This window comes from Haliaeetus albicilla, chromosome 11 (assembly GCF_947461875.1).
Source record: "Haliaeetus albicilla chromosome 11, bHalAlb1.1, whole genome shotgun sequence".
Lineage (NCBI taxonomy): Eukaryota > Metazoa > Chordata > Aves > Accipitriformes > Accipitridae > Haliaeetus > Haliaeetus albicilla.
In genome coordinates, this window is record NC_091493.1 from 18918135 (window position 1) to 18934675 (window position 16541).

Sequence of the window (16541 nt, forward strand, 5' to 3'; positions counted from 1 at the left end):
AAAGCTTGAATGCTTGCTTCCTGATCAGCATCATGGATTAGCAGAGCAAACACTGCCCTTGTCAGCAGTGTGGAGATCTGGGCTGTCACCCACTAAGAACAAAGTCTTTTGACCACATGGAAACTGTCTGTTAACCTCTTGCAGGATAGCAGCCTATGTTGGGGAGCCCTACCTCTTCTGCATACAGAAGCTCTATTATAGACATGGATGAACATACAAGAGGACATCCTACAGCTTTGAAGGAGGAAGAGGAAGGGAGCAAAATAAAATGTGGATCCTTAATTGTGCAATTAGAATGAGCCTGTGAGGGAGTTCAGGGGAGTCTATTACTATTACCCACACACAAACAAAAAAGTTGTCCCATTACAGTAGACTATGGAAGTCCCCAACATGACAGCTGCTCGACCCTTCTAGAAATAGCTCTCAGTAACAATTATGGTATTTTGCAACTGGCAGCCAAAGCAGTGCACACAGAGTAATGACTGCAACCTAGTGTTTAGAAGATCAGTTCACATCATGTTGATTGGCAGGTGCCACATCAGTGCAAATAAGGAACATAAAAAGTCCTGTGAAAATATCTTTTTCATCTAAGCTGGTAAAACAGTCAGTGAAGTTCCACACCGGCAGTGCAACTCATGCCACCAACAGTTAACAAAACAATCTACATCCATTACTGGCAAAGGCAGCCTTTTCCTTTGCAGAATCCCCTCCTGCCCAACACATGCAAACAAAATCCACCGTCTTTTCAAGCCTCACTGAGCAAGAATGCACACAGCTCTTTCTGAACAGCATCCATGAGCAAACTTATGTGGGACCTACTTAGCGCTGATAGAATATCCCTGCACACAACATGTCTCAAGGCCAAAACACACACACGCAAGTTTGTTAGTTCTTCCACAAGACCTGCTTCTTCCCTCTTGCCAACACTTGGGTCCATCAAATCTTCTAACGAAGTGACTGAGGCACCACTCCCTTGGAGCCTGTCCCACTGCTGACTCCTCAGCTGTCTCCAGGTTTACAAGCAGAGATTTCCTTTCCTGGTCTTAGCTCCCCAAACATCCTAAGACATTTCTTCCTCCATGTAGATCACCACTACAAGGGCAGATGGAGTGGAGCCCTGGAGAGCTGGAGCACATCTTTCTGAATGCAGAGCATTCTCTTTCCTCTTCCCTCTGCATTTCCAGTATCTGTCACTTCTGCTTAGACTCATTTCATTGCTTCCTTTTTGGTAGGAAACAACCCCTGCTGCAGGTGTAACCCGGTGTGCCATGCATCACTTCCTACAGGCACCACCGGGCGCTATGCAGATCCATCACCCTCCCTCTGCTTCGCAACACTATCAAAGGCTCATTTACTCCATTAGTACTGTTACAGGCTTCCCACCCTGATGAAGCCTGTTCAGTTTCTCCATCTCCTCTTGCTGGTTTTCTCCATCTGGTTTTATCTAGCAGTCTATTGCTCTCTACTCCCCTTTTCACTCCTAGAGTTGACCCTCTTAGGACATCCCTTCTTCACCAGCTTGACCACTGTCATTGACAAATCCAGGTGATAAAATGAATATTGACCCCTACTCACTTCCTTCCATCACCCATTTTAGTCTCTCCTGCAGTAGGCTGGGTGTGGGTCATTCCTTTTTTTTAATCAAGTTTATTTCATTGCCACCCAGGAAATACCTCTTGTAAGGTTAAATGATTCACTACCCAAAAGGAATCTTTAAAGGTGCTGACACATAGGTGCTTAAATGTGTTCCAGGAGTTCTGAAATCTGCTGCAGAGAGAGCTCACTGCAGTCACAGGCACATTCACCTGTGCATTAACAACTCAACATACATTTAACAACATAGCCCTGTTATACACAAGCAGTGATGCTTCAGGATGCTAGAAGCAAGCTACCCATGGTTGGAATATTCCTTTTTGTTCACCAAAGTAGAAGCAGACAGGATTTTAAGTCATCCCATCTAAAAAGGCACCAAACATTTTTCCCATCATTAGTGCAATCCTTGAACTGTGTGAGGAAAAAAAGCTGCTTCTGGAGTATTTGTGAGCTGTAGTCAGAGACAAGCTGTGGGAGGCAGGGAGAGAAATCTGTCTTATCTGGAAGTATGAATTTTGGCTTGACCACTGGTTGCCAAACTGAGGCATGTCAAACTGATGCTTCATTACTGCATTTTTCAGGGTTCATACAGGAGTCAGTTGTGCTTGGAAAGCATTGAGCAAAGCTGGTGGTTTTGCTAATCTCTGCTACAAGGTTAAGCAGGAGGGCATGGGAACACCTTTGGAAAAGCATCTGTCAGTTCAAGATTCTGAAAGGTGAATCCACTGGTCTTTCCAAAGTATTTTTTGCCATAGGAAAAAAAAAATCTGTCTTAAAGAATTTTCTTCTTTTTCCCCAAAGGGATGGATCTGGGAAAGTAAAAACATTTCTCCAAGCCTCTGCTATGAGACAAAGATGGGATAGTTGCATTTACCTGTTCATCCACAGGCATCCTTTACAGAGGCTGGTAGCCTATGCTACCTGAATTTAGGCTGTTTCACAACAGTGAGTAGAATTTAATGAATCTCTCAAAAAGCAGAGACACTCCTTCATGGAGAATTGCCTTAGAGAAGCTTCCCAATTACAATTTCTGCACAGGATTTCTGTACATAGATTTATCTCTAGTAACATCTTAATCCAAACCACACACCTGGCTATGGCACAGAACATGCAGGTATTTCCTCTCGTTAGGCAAGCAATACTTTAAAATAGGTTTGTCTTACATGTTACTCTTTAGACTGCTAAAACCAGGAAGAGTGATTTCATTTTTCATTATTTATTTTGCTATACATACCATAAAAAAGTGTGGTACATTTCAAATTCAGACAAAGGCGGGTGATTGATCACTGTCTGGTAGCAAGATAAACAGATAAAAAAAATTCTCAACAAAAATCAACTTTTAGCTAAGCAATTCAAATTACTAAAAATGACTCTGCAGAGTCCAAATGCAGAACTTAACCTAATAGCATCTCTTCAACATTTCATGTCTCCCATTCTTGCAGGTGAATGGGTGTCTGTCTCTGTAAAACTATCGTATCTCTTTTTAAAACAAACAGTAGGTAATATTCACTAATTCACCTGCCAACTTCTGGCCAGACATTAGGAGGGAAATGAGGAGAAAATTTCCATCCCGTTCTTGTAGCTACTCCTCTGTAGCAAAGCAAGAAAAGCCTCACGCTAAGCTAATAACATAATCCATTTTTTCTCAGCCCAATAAAGTCATATGGCTAAACCAAGGCTAGTGATTCAGAATGAAAAAAATAGCATAAAATGAACTCAAAGGAAGCATTATATATCTAGGAGCCCAGAAAACCACCATGCTTTGTCTAGTGCTTTAGTACATCACACAACTCCAAAATTCCTGAGACAAACCTTTGGGAAATGAGAAGGAGCAGGCACAAAAGCTTTCCTGAGTTCAGTACTGCATGATGTTCTCAGCAATGGTTGGAAGCTTCTCAGAAGGAGTTAGCTACTACAGCTCTCAAAACTTTTCAGAAACCAAGTAAGAGCTTGCAACGCATAGCCTTCAGGAAAAAAAAAAAAAAAAAAAAAAATCACAGTGGGGTGCCTAACTGTAGCATGTTTTTCTAGGTTGGTCAGCTTGTTAGAACTAGTAGAGACTGAACTTTTTGGCCCAGTCCCAGCATAGCATTTCAAGTTTATAGGGCTTAGGTCTATGCTTTGGTGAACTGGATATCAAGGTAACAACTGCATCATACGGGTAAGCATTTCTCACAATACTAGAAGAGAAAACCCTAAAATAACAGTTCTGTAAAATTAGGTATTTTGTTTGTTGCACATAAACTCCCAATTCTAAAAATGCATGTATTTTCTGGAATGCTGTAGTCATGCGATGCCAGCTGAAGGACAAGTATGAACTTGCATAGTTACATTTTGGAATGCTCCAAGCCCAAGGTCTTGAAGGAGGTCTCCTGTCTAGAACATAAGGAAAGTTCCTATGGGTTTGGTTTTCATAAGAAATGAAGCCTCAGCATGGTAGAACCTCCAGAGATATTCAACATATAGTTCTGCATTGTATTACTAGGAGCCGGCAAGAAAATTAACCTATCAACAAGCCAAAAATGCTGGTAGCAACTAACATAATCTCTGTTGCTCAGGACAGATGAATCCTTGGTTTATTGCAAAAGCCTCGCACCGTGGCAAATACACTGATGAAAACAAGAAGACTGTAACTGGTATGGGACTGGGGACAACACTGCAACAGCAAATTTGTCTCCAGAGGCCTGCCTTTGAAATAGGTCCATCCACCAGCTAAAACAACTTTTTGTTATCCTTTCCCCAGTTTTCTGCCCTTTAAAGCATTTCTCTCCAAGAACTGCTTGAATTTACTGAAACCGCATGAAGGCTTCCAAATTCATGGGTTTTCTCACCTTCCCCCCTCTGCCATGCCATAACCCCAAAACTGGAGAAAAATTTCAGAACCACAGAACTAGTTATAAAAGTAAATACTGTAACAGCCCTTCCCCCAACTGAAAAAGCACCTCTTGGATAAAACTATGAGATGTGAGTAGCTACTTCTAGAACTTGCATGCAGATGGCTCCTTAGAAAATCAGGAGAATTTTCTTGCTGAAGCTATTTAGCAAAAAGCAAACGTTCCTTTGCAAGGCTTTGGAAAACAAATGGCACCAAAGCTTTTTTTTTTTTTTTTGACAAAAGATGCTCCTTAAGAATGCAAGCCATAAATGTGCTGCTTCAAAATTTTAAAGTGCGGCTTTATTCCAACTGAAGTCCAACAATAGCAGGGGCTTTCATGACTTCAGTGCTAGCACTAGTAAGATACACTTGGTTTAGACAGCGACAGTGCTAATGGCCATCACAAGGCTACTGCTACCATAGTGCATTTAGCTAGGACAGATCCAAGGGATCCAAAAATGGAATCCTCCTCCAACCTACAGTTCCAACCAACTCTTAAAATGAAACACAAGCTGCAGAGTTAATTCAAGAGGATCCCTCAACTCTAGCTCCAACCATTGTTTGCTTGTCCACAGACTGGAGAGGAGACTTGGTTTTTCCTTGGCTTACACTTTTCAGACACATTCCAGTGGAGAAATTGCTGATGCACTCAGTTATGCAATTTTGCAGGCTTCAATGAAGCTGTGTATATATACTTCATTGAGCAAATTTGGCTAGATGCTGGTGATGCTGAAGCCAGAGCAAAATGTAACCTTTTCATTTGTGTTACCTCTGCAGCAATGACAGTGGTAAAAATGTGCTATTGATTTTACCCAGTTTTAGCACCAAAAGTGTAAAAAATATTAGGTTTTTGGTTTTTAACCTGAAACTTGTTAAAGAAGTACACCTAGACTATCATACAGAAAACAATTTAATTGTGTGCCCTTTAAACACTTTGGAATGTAATTCTGGAGAGGAATTAATAGACACTGTTGCTTCAAAACATTCAAGACATCAAAAAAGGAGCATAATATAATGTTTATTTGCAGTCTCCATTATCTCCAATCCAGCATTCACCACTTTTCATACATGAAGTACCAGATTTACAATCGTATTTATCTAAAGCATTTGATCAAGATTGGCTATTGCTACACAACTATTTACCCAATTCTCTGGCCTCTGTACCAGAAGTGGCAAGAGAAGCACTGAGCAGACAGCTGAAGAGTTATCAAAAACCTTGAATTCAAGAACCAGAAACTCCTAAGAAACAACCATGGAAAAAGGAGTGTTGGCTGTAAGATCTTTATTTCTTCCATAAAAGAGGAAGGACTACATCATCTAAGCAGAGAGTTTCTGAATTGTATTAAGCAAGATGGTTCAAGCTTATACCCACAGTTTTTGGGGGGCAAATAAATAGCCTTGCCCCAAACACCAACCATAAAGACAAGCTGTTGAAAACTGGTCACATTTTGCACTCCCTCAGAAACCAAAAGGAAGGGGGAAAACAAAGCAAACCCCCAACTTACGTGCTAGGGTAGAAGTATAAAAATGTCAATTATTTAAACACAGTACTTCTCCAGAGGAATGTGCTTGCAGAAACAAAAGCAATGCCTGTGCACTAAGTATCTTTTCAATGTCACTTTAAAAGCTATACAATCCTATCTGGATATGCAAAAGCTAATAATGCTGGAGGATAGAGAAAGCAAGTAGGCAGCCCACCATTCTGTGGCATTAAAAGGTGATTAAATGAAATTCACAAACTGTTTAGTGACATTTCTGATAGACTAATGACATAGCAGTGCTCTAAATAGAGAAACAAACCCATTATCAAAATATTCCCTTTAAAAAACTTGTAACTCGGCAGAGTACTTAATGTATTTATTGTGTGGAGATAATGGCTTCTCGCTTCAGATTTAGAAGAACATGGATGAAAAGAGGGCTTCCCACAGCTGTATGCACTAGCAAGAACTAGCACAAAACCCCTTCTTTGCTTTAAGTCTCCATGTTTTGGAACAAAGGAAAACTAACTGTTGACCCAGTTTATGAGCTCATCTTAAAATCAGCCTGTACTTTAAAAAAAAAATTTTCTTCTGTTAAATGGCAGAGTGTTCAGCTACAGACACCAACCATTCACTTGAAGCAAAACTTAATTATTTTCTGACAGATTGGCTAAAATTGGCCACAGAAATGAGAGCTGAAAGCTCAAATACTTTTTCCGAAGCCATATACAGCAGGATGCATGGCTTCTCACTATTACCTATCAGTTTAGTTCCCCCAACCTCCAAGCCAACCCTGCCAAAGCACGGTTGTTTCTCATTGTGGCTACTGTATTATCAGTACTTTTTATATAGAGACAATACAGTGGTAATCAATACAAATACTTTGCTCATTTTTTAAATTCAGGAAGTTGCCTTCTTCATGGCAGGTGCTCTATTTCAGACAGCCACACTGATGAAAACATCCCTATGTGGCAGATGCCTAAAATAAATTAAAAAAAAAAAAAAAAAAAAATCAAGCCAACTCGCTCTCAGATCTGTCACAAACACATTCAGGATATTTCTAGCTAAATACAGTGCATAATTAACAGTCATCTTAGAAAGACTTAACCTTTATTTGCCCATTTATCCATTTATTTCAGTCCACATTTACCCCCACTTTTCTCAGTACACTAGCTGGATCACAAAACAGATTTCTCCACAAACAGTTCAGCCAAGAAGAATCTTTTTGGGCTGGTCATCCACTTTGGAGCTGTACTGTACAATATAGTTGTAAGCAAATTCTGAATTCAAAGCATGGGGTTTTGATATTTGAAAACCACACTAATATTGTGTACAGAAACTGGCATTCAACAGTATTGCCTTTTCAAACATTTTCCATTGCAAACTCATCTATTTTCACAATCATAACATTTTTGTCTGAAAAGTTTATTTTAGTTTTCTGAACACTCTAAAGCAACTATGCTTCTGATGTTACACAAGTGTCCAGATAGGATTAACAAAAATTAAAATGTTCTAAATTACAAATTTAATTCCTGTAAGAGCTTGAGAAAGGAAATAGAACAGAAAAGCATGACATAACACACATTGTGAAGAAACCCCAACTTTTCATGCAATGGCAGGCAAGATGTAAAAAGCCACCCAAATTCACACATTTTTACACCGAATCATCAGAAAAGTACTCTGTAGTAAATCTGTACATCCAAATACATTTGGGATCTACACCTAAGTTACATTATTTAATGTTATATACACTTATTACCCCTTGTATAATGTCTAAAGGAAAATCTTCATACAAACCCAAACAAAAAAAAATATGCAAGACTAACTTGGAAAAAAGGAGAATCACTTTAGACATTCAGTTAAAATGTTGGTTTTGTTTTAATCTAGACCTCGAAGTGTTTATTAAAAACCAAACAATCCTCTTCATTTAACATTTTGCTTTCTAACTGTACAGTAAATTGCATTGCAGAGAACACATCCCGTCTTCAGACTGTATTTTCTTTGGATGGATTTAAGATGTAGCTGGATATTACTTTCAAGATAAAGGGAAGTTGGTCCAACTAGAACAACAGCTGATATATTACATGCATATGGGTTTTTAATATATTTTTAAATTATTTTTTAAACAAATGAGTGTAGGGTATAGTTGATATCGCAAATAAACCAAAAAGCACCTGGAGTCAAAATATAAAACATACCTCCTATCCTGGCAATGGCAGTAAAAATCAGAAGAGTAATCTTTCTGGAACAGCATTTTTACATAATTTAGAAATGTTAAGTACCAGGAAGACTACTAATCAAGTAGTTTTAGCAGCCAAGTTTCCCTCTTTTTATTGAATGGAACAAATGCTTTAAATAAACCGTTTGTCCTCTTCACTGAAGAGAGCTAGTCTATTCATCTTTAATGAGCTAGGGTTTTTGTTTGTTTTTTTTGGGGGGGGGGGAAGATTAGCCACGTACTGTAGTAATGCCTACTGCATATAATCCAAGCATTTGCTGTGAACAGTTGGAGAAAGCAGTCAGTAAGAACCTAGGATCAATGAAATAGATGTTACTTTAAGCCATCCACAAAATGGAGACCCATATAGAGCCCAGTGTTAAAACCCAAATCTCTTCTCGCGCTTTTTGTTGTGCAAGTTCATCCCCATGAAAACAGGAGCTGATCCATAGTTCAATTTTCTTATTTCCTTAGTCAATTTTCACATTAGTGTAGATTTTACGAACAAAGGCACTTGTTCCCATGTAACCAATAGCTCCTGCAAAATAAACCAAAAAACGTTGAACATGTTAGAGAGCTGATCATCAAAATAAGCCAGCAATATAAAACACACACACACTTTTAAGAGAGAAAGTCACATAAAGCATGCACTCTGCACACAGAAAATTATTTACCTGCAATACTTGTTCTCAAACTCTAATTATCCATGCTCCCAGTGAATGTCTGGCAAGAACTCCCCTAGTCCAGCAATCTAAATCCATTAAGCCTTCTTACCAAGAGGCCATGCTCACTTGGCCTCGATAAATATAGCAGCCCCCCTACTGCTGCCAATAACCAGGTCCCTTTTTCTGAACAGAGGGTAAAAAACATACAATCACCCACACTGCAGGGAAGGTGGATGGGAGGGCGGGTTTTTATTATAAGTTCCATGCCTTCTGGATGAGTGTTTTATTGGCAGATGGCTTTTCCCTTCCCACAAGGCACAAATAATAATAGATCCCCATCCCAGGAGTCTTAGACTCCAAGGAGGTCTGTACAAAGAGATTAAACTAGTAGCAGTTAGTAGTTAAAGGAAATTGCAACCTGTGGTTTTCAAATTAGTAAGAGTCATGAGCAGAGTACGCATTGTCACAGCACTAATAAAAGAACAGGTCACTGGGTTTTTGATAGGGGCAACACTGTGTGCTAAACCCCAAATACTGCAGGACTAAGGACATCTAGAAAAATGAAAGAAATGCACTGGACCAAGACCTCTTCTCAGTAAGAGATTCAGCAACCTACCTGGTCAAACCCAGAACCTCAGGTTTGCCAGGCTCAGGAAATACTGTTGTCTTATGATATCTGCAGGGAATATCTTCACCTCTTCCAAGCAAAATAAGAGTAAGTTAGCCTTGTGGAAGCGGTTTGGCTAATTCCCAGGTTAGAAGTGAAGGTGAAAATCAAGCAAGAATTAGAGACAACTGCTGTCAGATTGCCAGAATAACACATCATAAGATATGGGAAGAAAAGGATAGAGAAGTCAGGGCCTGTAACTCACTACAGAGAAAAGAACTCCTAACATAAAATGTTTGGATGCTCAGTAAAGAATGGACTCTAAACAGAAAAGATATTTTTGCTTCCCTGAAGCAATACAGAAAAGCCCAGAACAAAGCTTGAAGTAACATTTTTGGTGATCTGGGATGCACCAGACTTGTACAAGATGAGTTAATACAAGAGCCTAACCAACGCTAAAAGTTTTCTGCCAAAACTTCATTTTCCAATAAAAATATAAAGGTTTTTTTGCCTTTAGAAATTAAGGCCATACAGAGCTGCAGCTAGCATTGCTGACCACAGAGTTATTCAGAACCTGGAGAGTTCTTTAAATCCTGGGGACTGATTGGATAATTCATGAGGTCAGCCATTAAACTCTCACAAAATTTTGGGTTTTAGACCCCCAAAAGCCCAACTTTCATATCTAATCAGGAAATCTGCACAAGGCAAGTCTGATGCATCATTCCAATGCTATCAGAGTGGTAAAGACCCTGTGGAGTCAGCCTCTGTGCTGCATAGCATTTCAATCGGGGAGTTGTATTACTAACTTGGACAAAGTAGAGTTTGATTAAAACAAATACAGCACACACAAGATCAGGTTGCTGTTTGCAAGCATTAAGCATGCTGAGGACACAGCAGAGGGAAGGCCTGGCAGTTCAAGGAGAGACCTGTACAGCATTCAGACCGACCCAAGCATGGGCTGTGCAGAGGAGGTGACATGAGCTTGGAGTCATAAAGGAGAACATGCAGATTCTTCTGTAGCCTGTCAAGAAACTCATCTTCTGTCTCATGCAGTAAATGGACAAAATAATGGCACTGAACTCCTGTTTTAAGACTTACCATGTTTTGCCTGTTAAAGCAGGCACTGCCAATACATCCAATGCCCATTTTAGTTGCTAAACTCAGATACATTCCAGAACTTGGTCTTTGAGGGTTTCTCTAGTGATGTGATGCCAGATATCACAGAGATTTGGGAGAACAAAGCATTAATTGTGTTTCAGTTGGGATCTAGAGAATGTGTGCATGAGATGGAAGTGAGGGGAAGGAGTGAGAGTAGGAGTCACAAGCTCTCAACCCCATAAACAAATCATAACATATCCTGAATCGCAGGAGCCTTATCCAGGAAGGCCACAATGGCCAATACCCAAGGCAGGGGTTAAGCCTCAAGGCTACTTCACAGGCATTGAATAAAACGTGGGGTGGGGAGGGGGAAACCCTAGACAATGACAACTAAAGAATGTCCACCTGAAACAAATGCAGGACAGTTGGTTTATTTGAATAAAAAAAGTCCATAGTAAAGGGAATGATTTTATTTACTTATTAAACATCTTATCAGATTATATTTATAACTTGGTTATGGCCTACACAGATTTAGCAGAAATAGACTGCAAGCATATTTCAGCAGAACAACAAGCTTTTAAATAAAGAGAAAAATCCAAATAGTGAGGAAGAGCAACCACAAAACAGAAAGAGATTAATTCCCATCTATTACTTCAAACCAATTAACACTTGCTACAGTTGTGACTTTGTAAGCACAGATTTTTTTTAAAAAGCCCTTCAATCATACTTACAGTATTTATCTGGGTGCTGAAGTGTGGTATTGCAAGAGGCCTTTCTATACAACCTAGCTCCTAAGCCATCTACTGAGTTGGGGAATAAGTTTTATTCTTTTCCGTCACTAAGAAGGAAACACGAGGAGCTCAAAAGGTTTGGAAGTTCTCATGGGCTCCCTACTGTCCAGTCCCAGAACTGAGATGCTCTACAGAGGGCAGCAGACTTTGTGGATCAAAGCATTGCACATCATGTGGGAATTGAGTTCACCAGGCATTGTCAGGGGCACTCAACCCAGAGCTGGATGATACAAGCCTACAGAGTTTCCCTGTGGCTGCTTTGGACACTAACTAGTTTGTCTCATATCCAACTGTGTGAACACGCCCATTCGTGTGAGCCTCCAAAGCACAGCCCTGCACAATTTTCACAGGAGACATACAGTCAGTAGCACGCACACTGCACAATTCTTTAACACAAATGCCTTTGTTAGACCTCAATGGCAGCAAGTTCCCTAGACAAATGCTTTTTGACAGGGGATTTTTTTCTTCCCTCCACATGCTGAAAATGGGAGTTCTCAGTAAAAAGGAATCTCACAGCTTCTCTTCCAACACACTTAAAAAGACAAAAAGAAATCTCAACAGAGCTGTGGAAATAAAGTGTAATGTGTTAAAGTATCTTCTGATTTTGAATAAATTTGGATTTTACTCTAATATTCCATCAAGTAATGTCCTACCATGACAAGAAAGCATTCAACAATCTTCCCTTTCCATGCTATAAAAAAAACATTTTAATTACAGAAACTGGTAGGCAAGCTTGGCTTCTGCATCATAGACATTTTAATCAATACCAGCCTGAGCACTTTAAAAAGAAAAGATTAGAGCTGAAAAGTATAAGCCTATTAAAGAAAAAAAAAAAAAAAAAAGGCTGCAAGACTACCAAAACAGCAGGCAAGTCTTGTAATGTGCCAAGAACCTGATGAAGCAAGATGAGATTGTATGAGAGAAAAGGGGAACAGGTATTCAGCAGTTAAGTGATGATTTCCCTCCCCTTTTTATAAAGCATTGTGAATTACCCACCCTCCTAGGACATCAAGAAATGTGTACTTTACAGAAAGTAAATTCCTGTAAGACATCATGTGTCTCAAATATCTAACTCAAAGAAATCCTTCCACTAGAGTCTATAGGACTATTCATTCACTGCTAAGAAGGAAAATATTAAATAAGGATCACACATAAAGAAGCAAACAACAACATAGGAAAGTGCAAAAGAACCAAGTAGCATTTTCTGAAAGTCATACAGCAAAGGATAAAAATAAAGCTAATAGGTGAACAAGTATATTTGACTTTATCAGATGACCTCCATGCCAAGAACTATGTTTTTTCTATACATCTGGCAAAACAGTATCTTAAAAAGCAATGAAGTCCACCTGTACACAGGAGCACTCCGCATTCTCCTCACCTCTGAATATTCCAATACTTATTTCTCCAATGCTATCCTGAAGTGTCAGCCCTTTCTGTTCTGGTCACCCTCATATATACACATGCCACAAGATACAGATGGTAGCGTCATCAGTATTGCAATACCATTGATGCCTCAATGCACATACCTAGCTCCTTGTCTTGGGGCAACAGTAAAAACTCTGAAACAAAATGCTAGCATGGACTCCAACTTAATTTGTAATTTATTTTGCAGAATTTCTTGCCAGCTATTGAGTCTTTCAAGCTTGCGCTCAGGGTGAAATTCTCTGCACAGTACATAAATTAGAAGACACAATCCACAGAAGTCTCTTATATTAGGTAGGAACCAAGATAACTCTAAGATTCTTTTTAAAGACTGGAAGCTTTTTCAGCACATCTTGCAGACATACACACTCCACCACTAAAACCACAGAGCTAAAATCAGGAACATGAGCCTGAAAAATTCTCATAGAAAACTGTTAATATATTCGAAACTTACCACACATTATTCCCAAAGCTGTGCTAAATACTGCCATATAACCAAAGTAAAATGATGTTTGAAACAAGCCATACATCCTGAAAAAGAAAGATAGGAATTTATGCTAGGTATTTTCCCCAGGTTTTTATCAATAAACTTATTTGGCAATATGGTAACCTGATATTCAAGCAAGAAAACTACCGCTTACTTTGTCTTGAAAAAGTAGTAGTAAAAGGAGTACATGTAAACATAAATCGCAGTTGATGCCGCAGAAAGAAAGCTTGTCCATTGCCTGAAAGTAAACACACATGTCCATCATATATCTAACCAAAAGGCTTCCCAAGAAGACGCACAATGTGCTAAAACCTTACCCTGAAAATAAAGTGTACTGGTTCTACAGGCTTATTTAACTAAATGTGTACGTTGTCTGGTGTAAGTGACAAAAGCTTCTATGGCAACAGCTACCACTGATACCAAGTGATGATCCTGCTTCATATTCCTGTGTGCCTTGATTTTTTTTTTATATGTGCATACAAGCATGCACAGATGCACATACACACAGAAAGCTCCTGTACAGAAAGGACCCAAGAACTGCTTTTATTCCCTACAGCTAAAATCTGGACATGGGACACTTTGCAAAGACCCATCGAGACTGAAGAACATAACCAGATTGTGAGAGTTTTCTATAAAAGTAAACTATGCAAATAATGCAATACTTACCACCTATAATCCTCTGCGTTTAGCAGGAAATACGTACAAACAATAGTCACACAAACTGTCACAATGCAAAGGATAACCAGAACCAACATCATAAAGCCATAAACATAGTAGATCTTGTAAGCCCAGAATGAAGTAAAAATGAAATACCTGAAGAGAGTAAACAAAATATGCAGATGATATTGTAATTGAACTTAAATTATCATACTTTTTTATCAAATTGGCAAATAGCTGACATACTCACATTTCAATAAAAATTGATCCAAAAGGGAGGATTCCACCTAGGCAAACAATAACAGCTGGTTCCATGAACCTGAAAGATATTAAGATTAGTTTAAGGACAACTTTAATCTTTCATTTATAAACAGATTAAGACATATAACCAGGTAATTAATACAGCACAGAGAATTATTTAAAAGGCATGCTAACAAGAACATTTCTGCCTCATACCAGCATATTAGAAAGAAGATTCCCCCAAGGGTGTCATGTATATGGACAGGAGGAGTTATTCTTGGGGAAAGCTGAAACAAAACGTAAGTCTCATACCTATCACCTATAGGCATAAAGTTAAGCATCTAACCAGCCTTAAAGCCTATGGGAAGAATCTCTCTTGCCCAAAAAGGGCTTATGCAATCAAACCCCATAACATCCACTAGCCTTGAACGAAGGCAGTGAAAACTCATAGCTGTTGATGGCTACAAATACAGCAAAAAGCACAAAGAGAATTTTACAGGGTAATGGTTATATAATTAAGCATGAGTGTTTCTTTTTAATGCTATACTGAGTCATGAGCCTATGGCCAAAAAAATGAATACTCAGCTACCTGTAGATGATACTGTCACTTACTAAAGGTGACCTCTGTGTAGTACTTGCAATGGTGCTGAATCTAGCTAGTAACCAGTGATTTAATTTGGAGCTTCTTTTATTATTTATAGAGAGACTTGTCTAAGTTGATGGTGTACAATTTCATCACCTTCAAGAGAAGTATCTTATTTCTTTTTATCTGTCATGCTGATCCAGAAAAATCCATCAGATTCCCAAGATACAGGTCACAATATAAATCAAATCCTAGCATCTGAGCTGCACGACCACGAACAAGAGACTAAGTGTGCTGCACTTCCTGGATATACACGTTTCAGTGCCCCCTTCACTTTGTCTGTTCCATTCCTCTGAACAGGGAAAGCAAGAAAAATCTATTAAAAAAAGTCCTCTGAGGATCTTTTAATTTCCATAGCTTACTGCTTCCACCTCAGAATTAAATTAATAGGAAAAAGTGACTGCATTCATTGATTTTCCAAAAACCCAAGTCTACCTTTTGAGACTAGGCACCCACCCCTTTATATTCACTTCAAATTAATAAAGGCTTATTCACAATTCAAAACATATACCTGAAGTATTTTAGGCTCTTTGCCATCAACAAAAGTGCAGAATTGGGAGCAGCATTGCAAGCTTCTCCCCACCATCACACTGCAAATATGTCTCACCTTGTACATGGAGACCATTAAACAGAACAGTTCTGCCTTCAAGGCACATTCAATCCTAAATCTGTAAGAGGTATTAACTAAAGACGAAAGGTTTAGTTTCAAGATACCCATACAAGAACTGGGTTGGGACCAACCCTCTTATATTAGAGACTGAAGATCATTTCAGGTCAAATGTGAATCAGTGATCCAGGACTGTAAAATTTGCTACAACTATTAACCATTAACTGCACTTGGTGTTTTTATTTAACAGAAAAATCATATTAAGGAAATGTTAGTAGAGGTGTTCTTCTAGACACAACTCAATTTAAATAAAGTTATTCTAGAACAACTTTTAATGATCACATCTGAAAAGTAATTTTTAAATGTATTGAAGTGAATATATCTAGTTAACATGCATGCTTGTCTTTACCATTTTTTCTCTGGTATGGGACGAGGCACTGCATTTACACGACATGGAAAATTAGGCTGTCCTGACAGATTTCGGCCAAGAATCGTACCAACGAGGTTCAATGGAAGAATGACAAAGAAACAAATACAGCACACTGCCACCTGTAAGCATAAAATAATAATTTAAAAAAACAGGTATGAGATGACAGAAGAAGATAACCAACCCACTTCGTATACATTAGTCCTTAGTAGTTACTGCTATAGAATCATACTCCTAGTTATGAAGCATTAGTAAATATACATCTATTTTATCAAATAGAAGTATTTATTTCCTAAGAAACTTCCTAATAAACAATATTAAGTATATTTTCTTGCATCAGTTGAGAGAACAGAACCATTACAGATTTTTTTACTGGTTTAATCTAATCATTATACTCAATACATGGCAAAGGAATGAAATGGCAATCTTCAGGGTACTTCATCACAGAAAGTTTTGTCAGCTTCTCTTAAAACTTTTGCAGAGTATGCTATCCCTGGGAGTCAGCAACTAGCAGTTAGGCAGTTGCATACAAAACTACAACTCCTGGGTGCAAAATTTTTAATCCAATCCAAAAAAGAAACCCAAACAAGAACTGCAAAGCCATGTTAGAATACTACCAATCAAAATTTTGGGTTCAAATTTCTCCATTATCCACCAACCATGTAATTAAGAACACAGACTGCCAAAGACACAAGTGACCATTGGTATGCACAGATACACAATTTAGAAGCAA

The 16541-nt window shown here is 38.7% G+C and overlaps 1 protein-coding gene across 1 annotated transcript in view; it reads right to left on the reverse strand.

The window, feature by feature from the left end:
* Nucleotides 1–8360: 8360 nt before the first annotated feature.
* Nucleotides 8361–16541, reverse strand: part of TM9SF3 (transmembrane 9 superfamily member 3) — a 48275-nt gene continuing 40094 nt past the window's right edge. Inside the window, exons 10-15 of the mRNA XM_069796453.1 lie at nt 15791–15930; nt 14142–14210; nt 13901–14047; nt 13389–13472; nt 13202–13278; nt 8361–8702 (exon numbers count right to left, since the gene is read on the reverse strand). Of these exons, the coding sequence (XP_069652554.1) occupies nt 8635–8702; nt 13202–13278; nt 13389–13472; nt 13901–14047; nt 14142–14210; nt 15791–15930 (585 nt within the window). The 3' untranslated portion in view covers nt 8361–8634. The remainder of the gene's footprint in view (nt 8703–13201; nt 13279–13388; nt 13473–13900; nt 14048–14141; nt 14211–15790; nt 15931–16541) is intronic.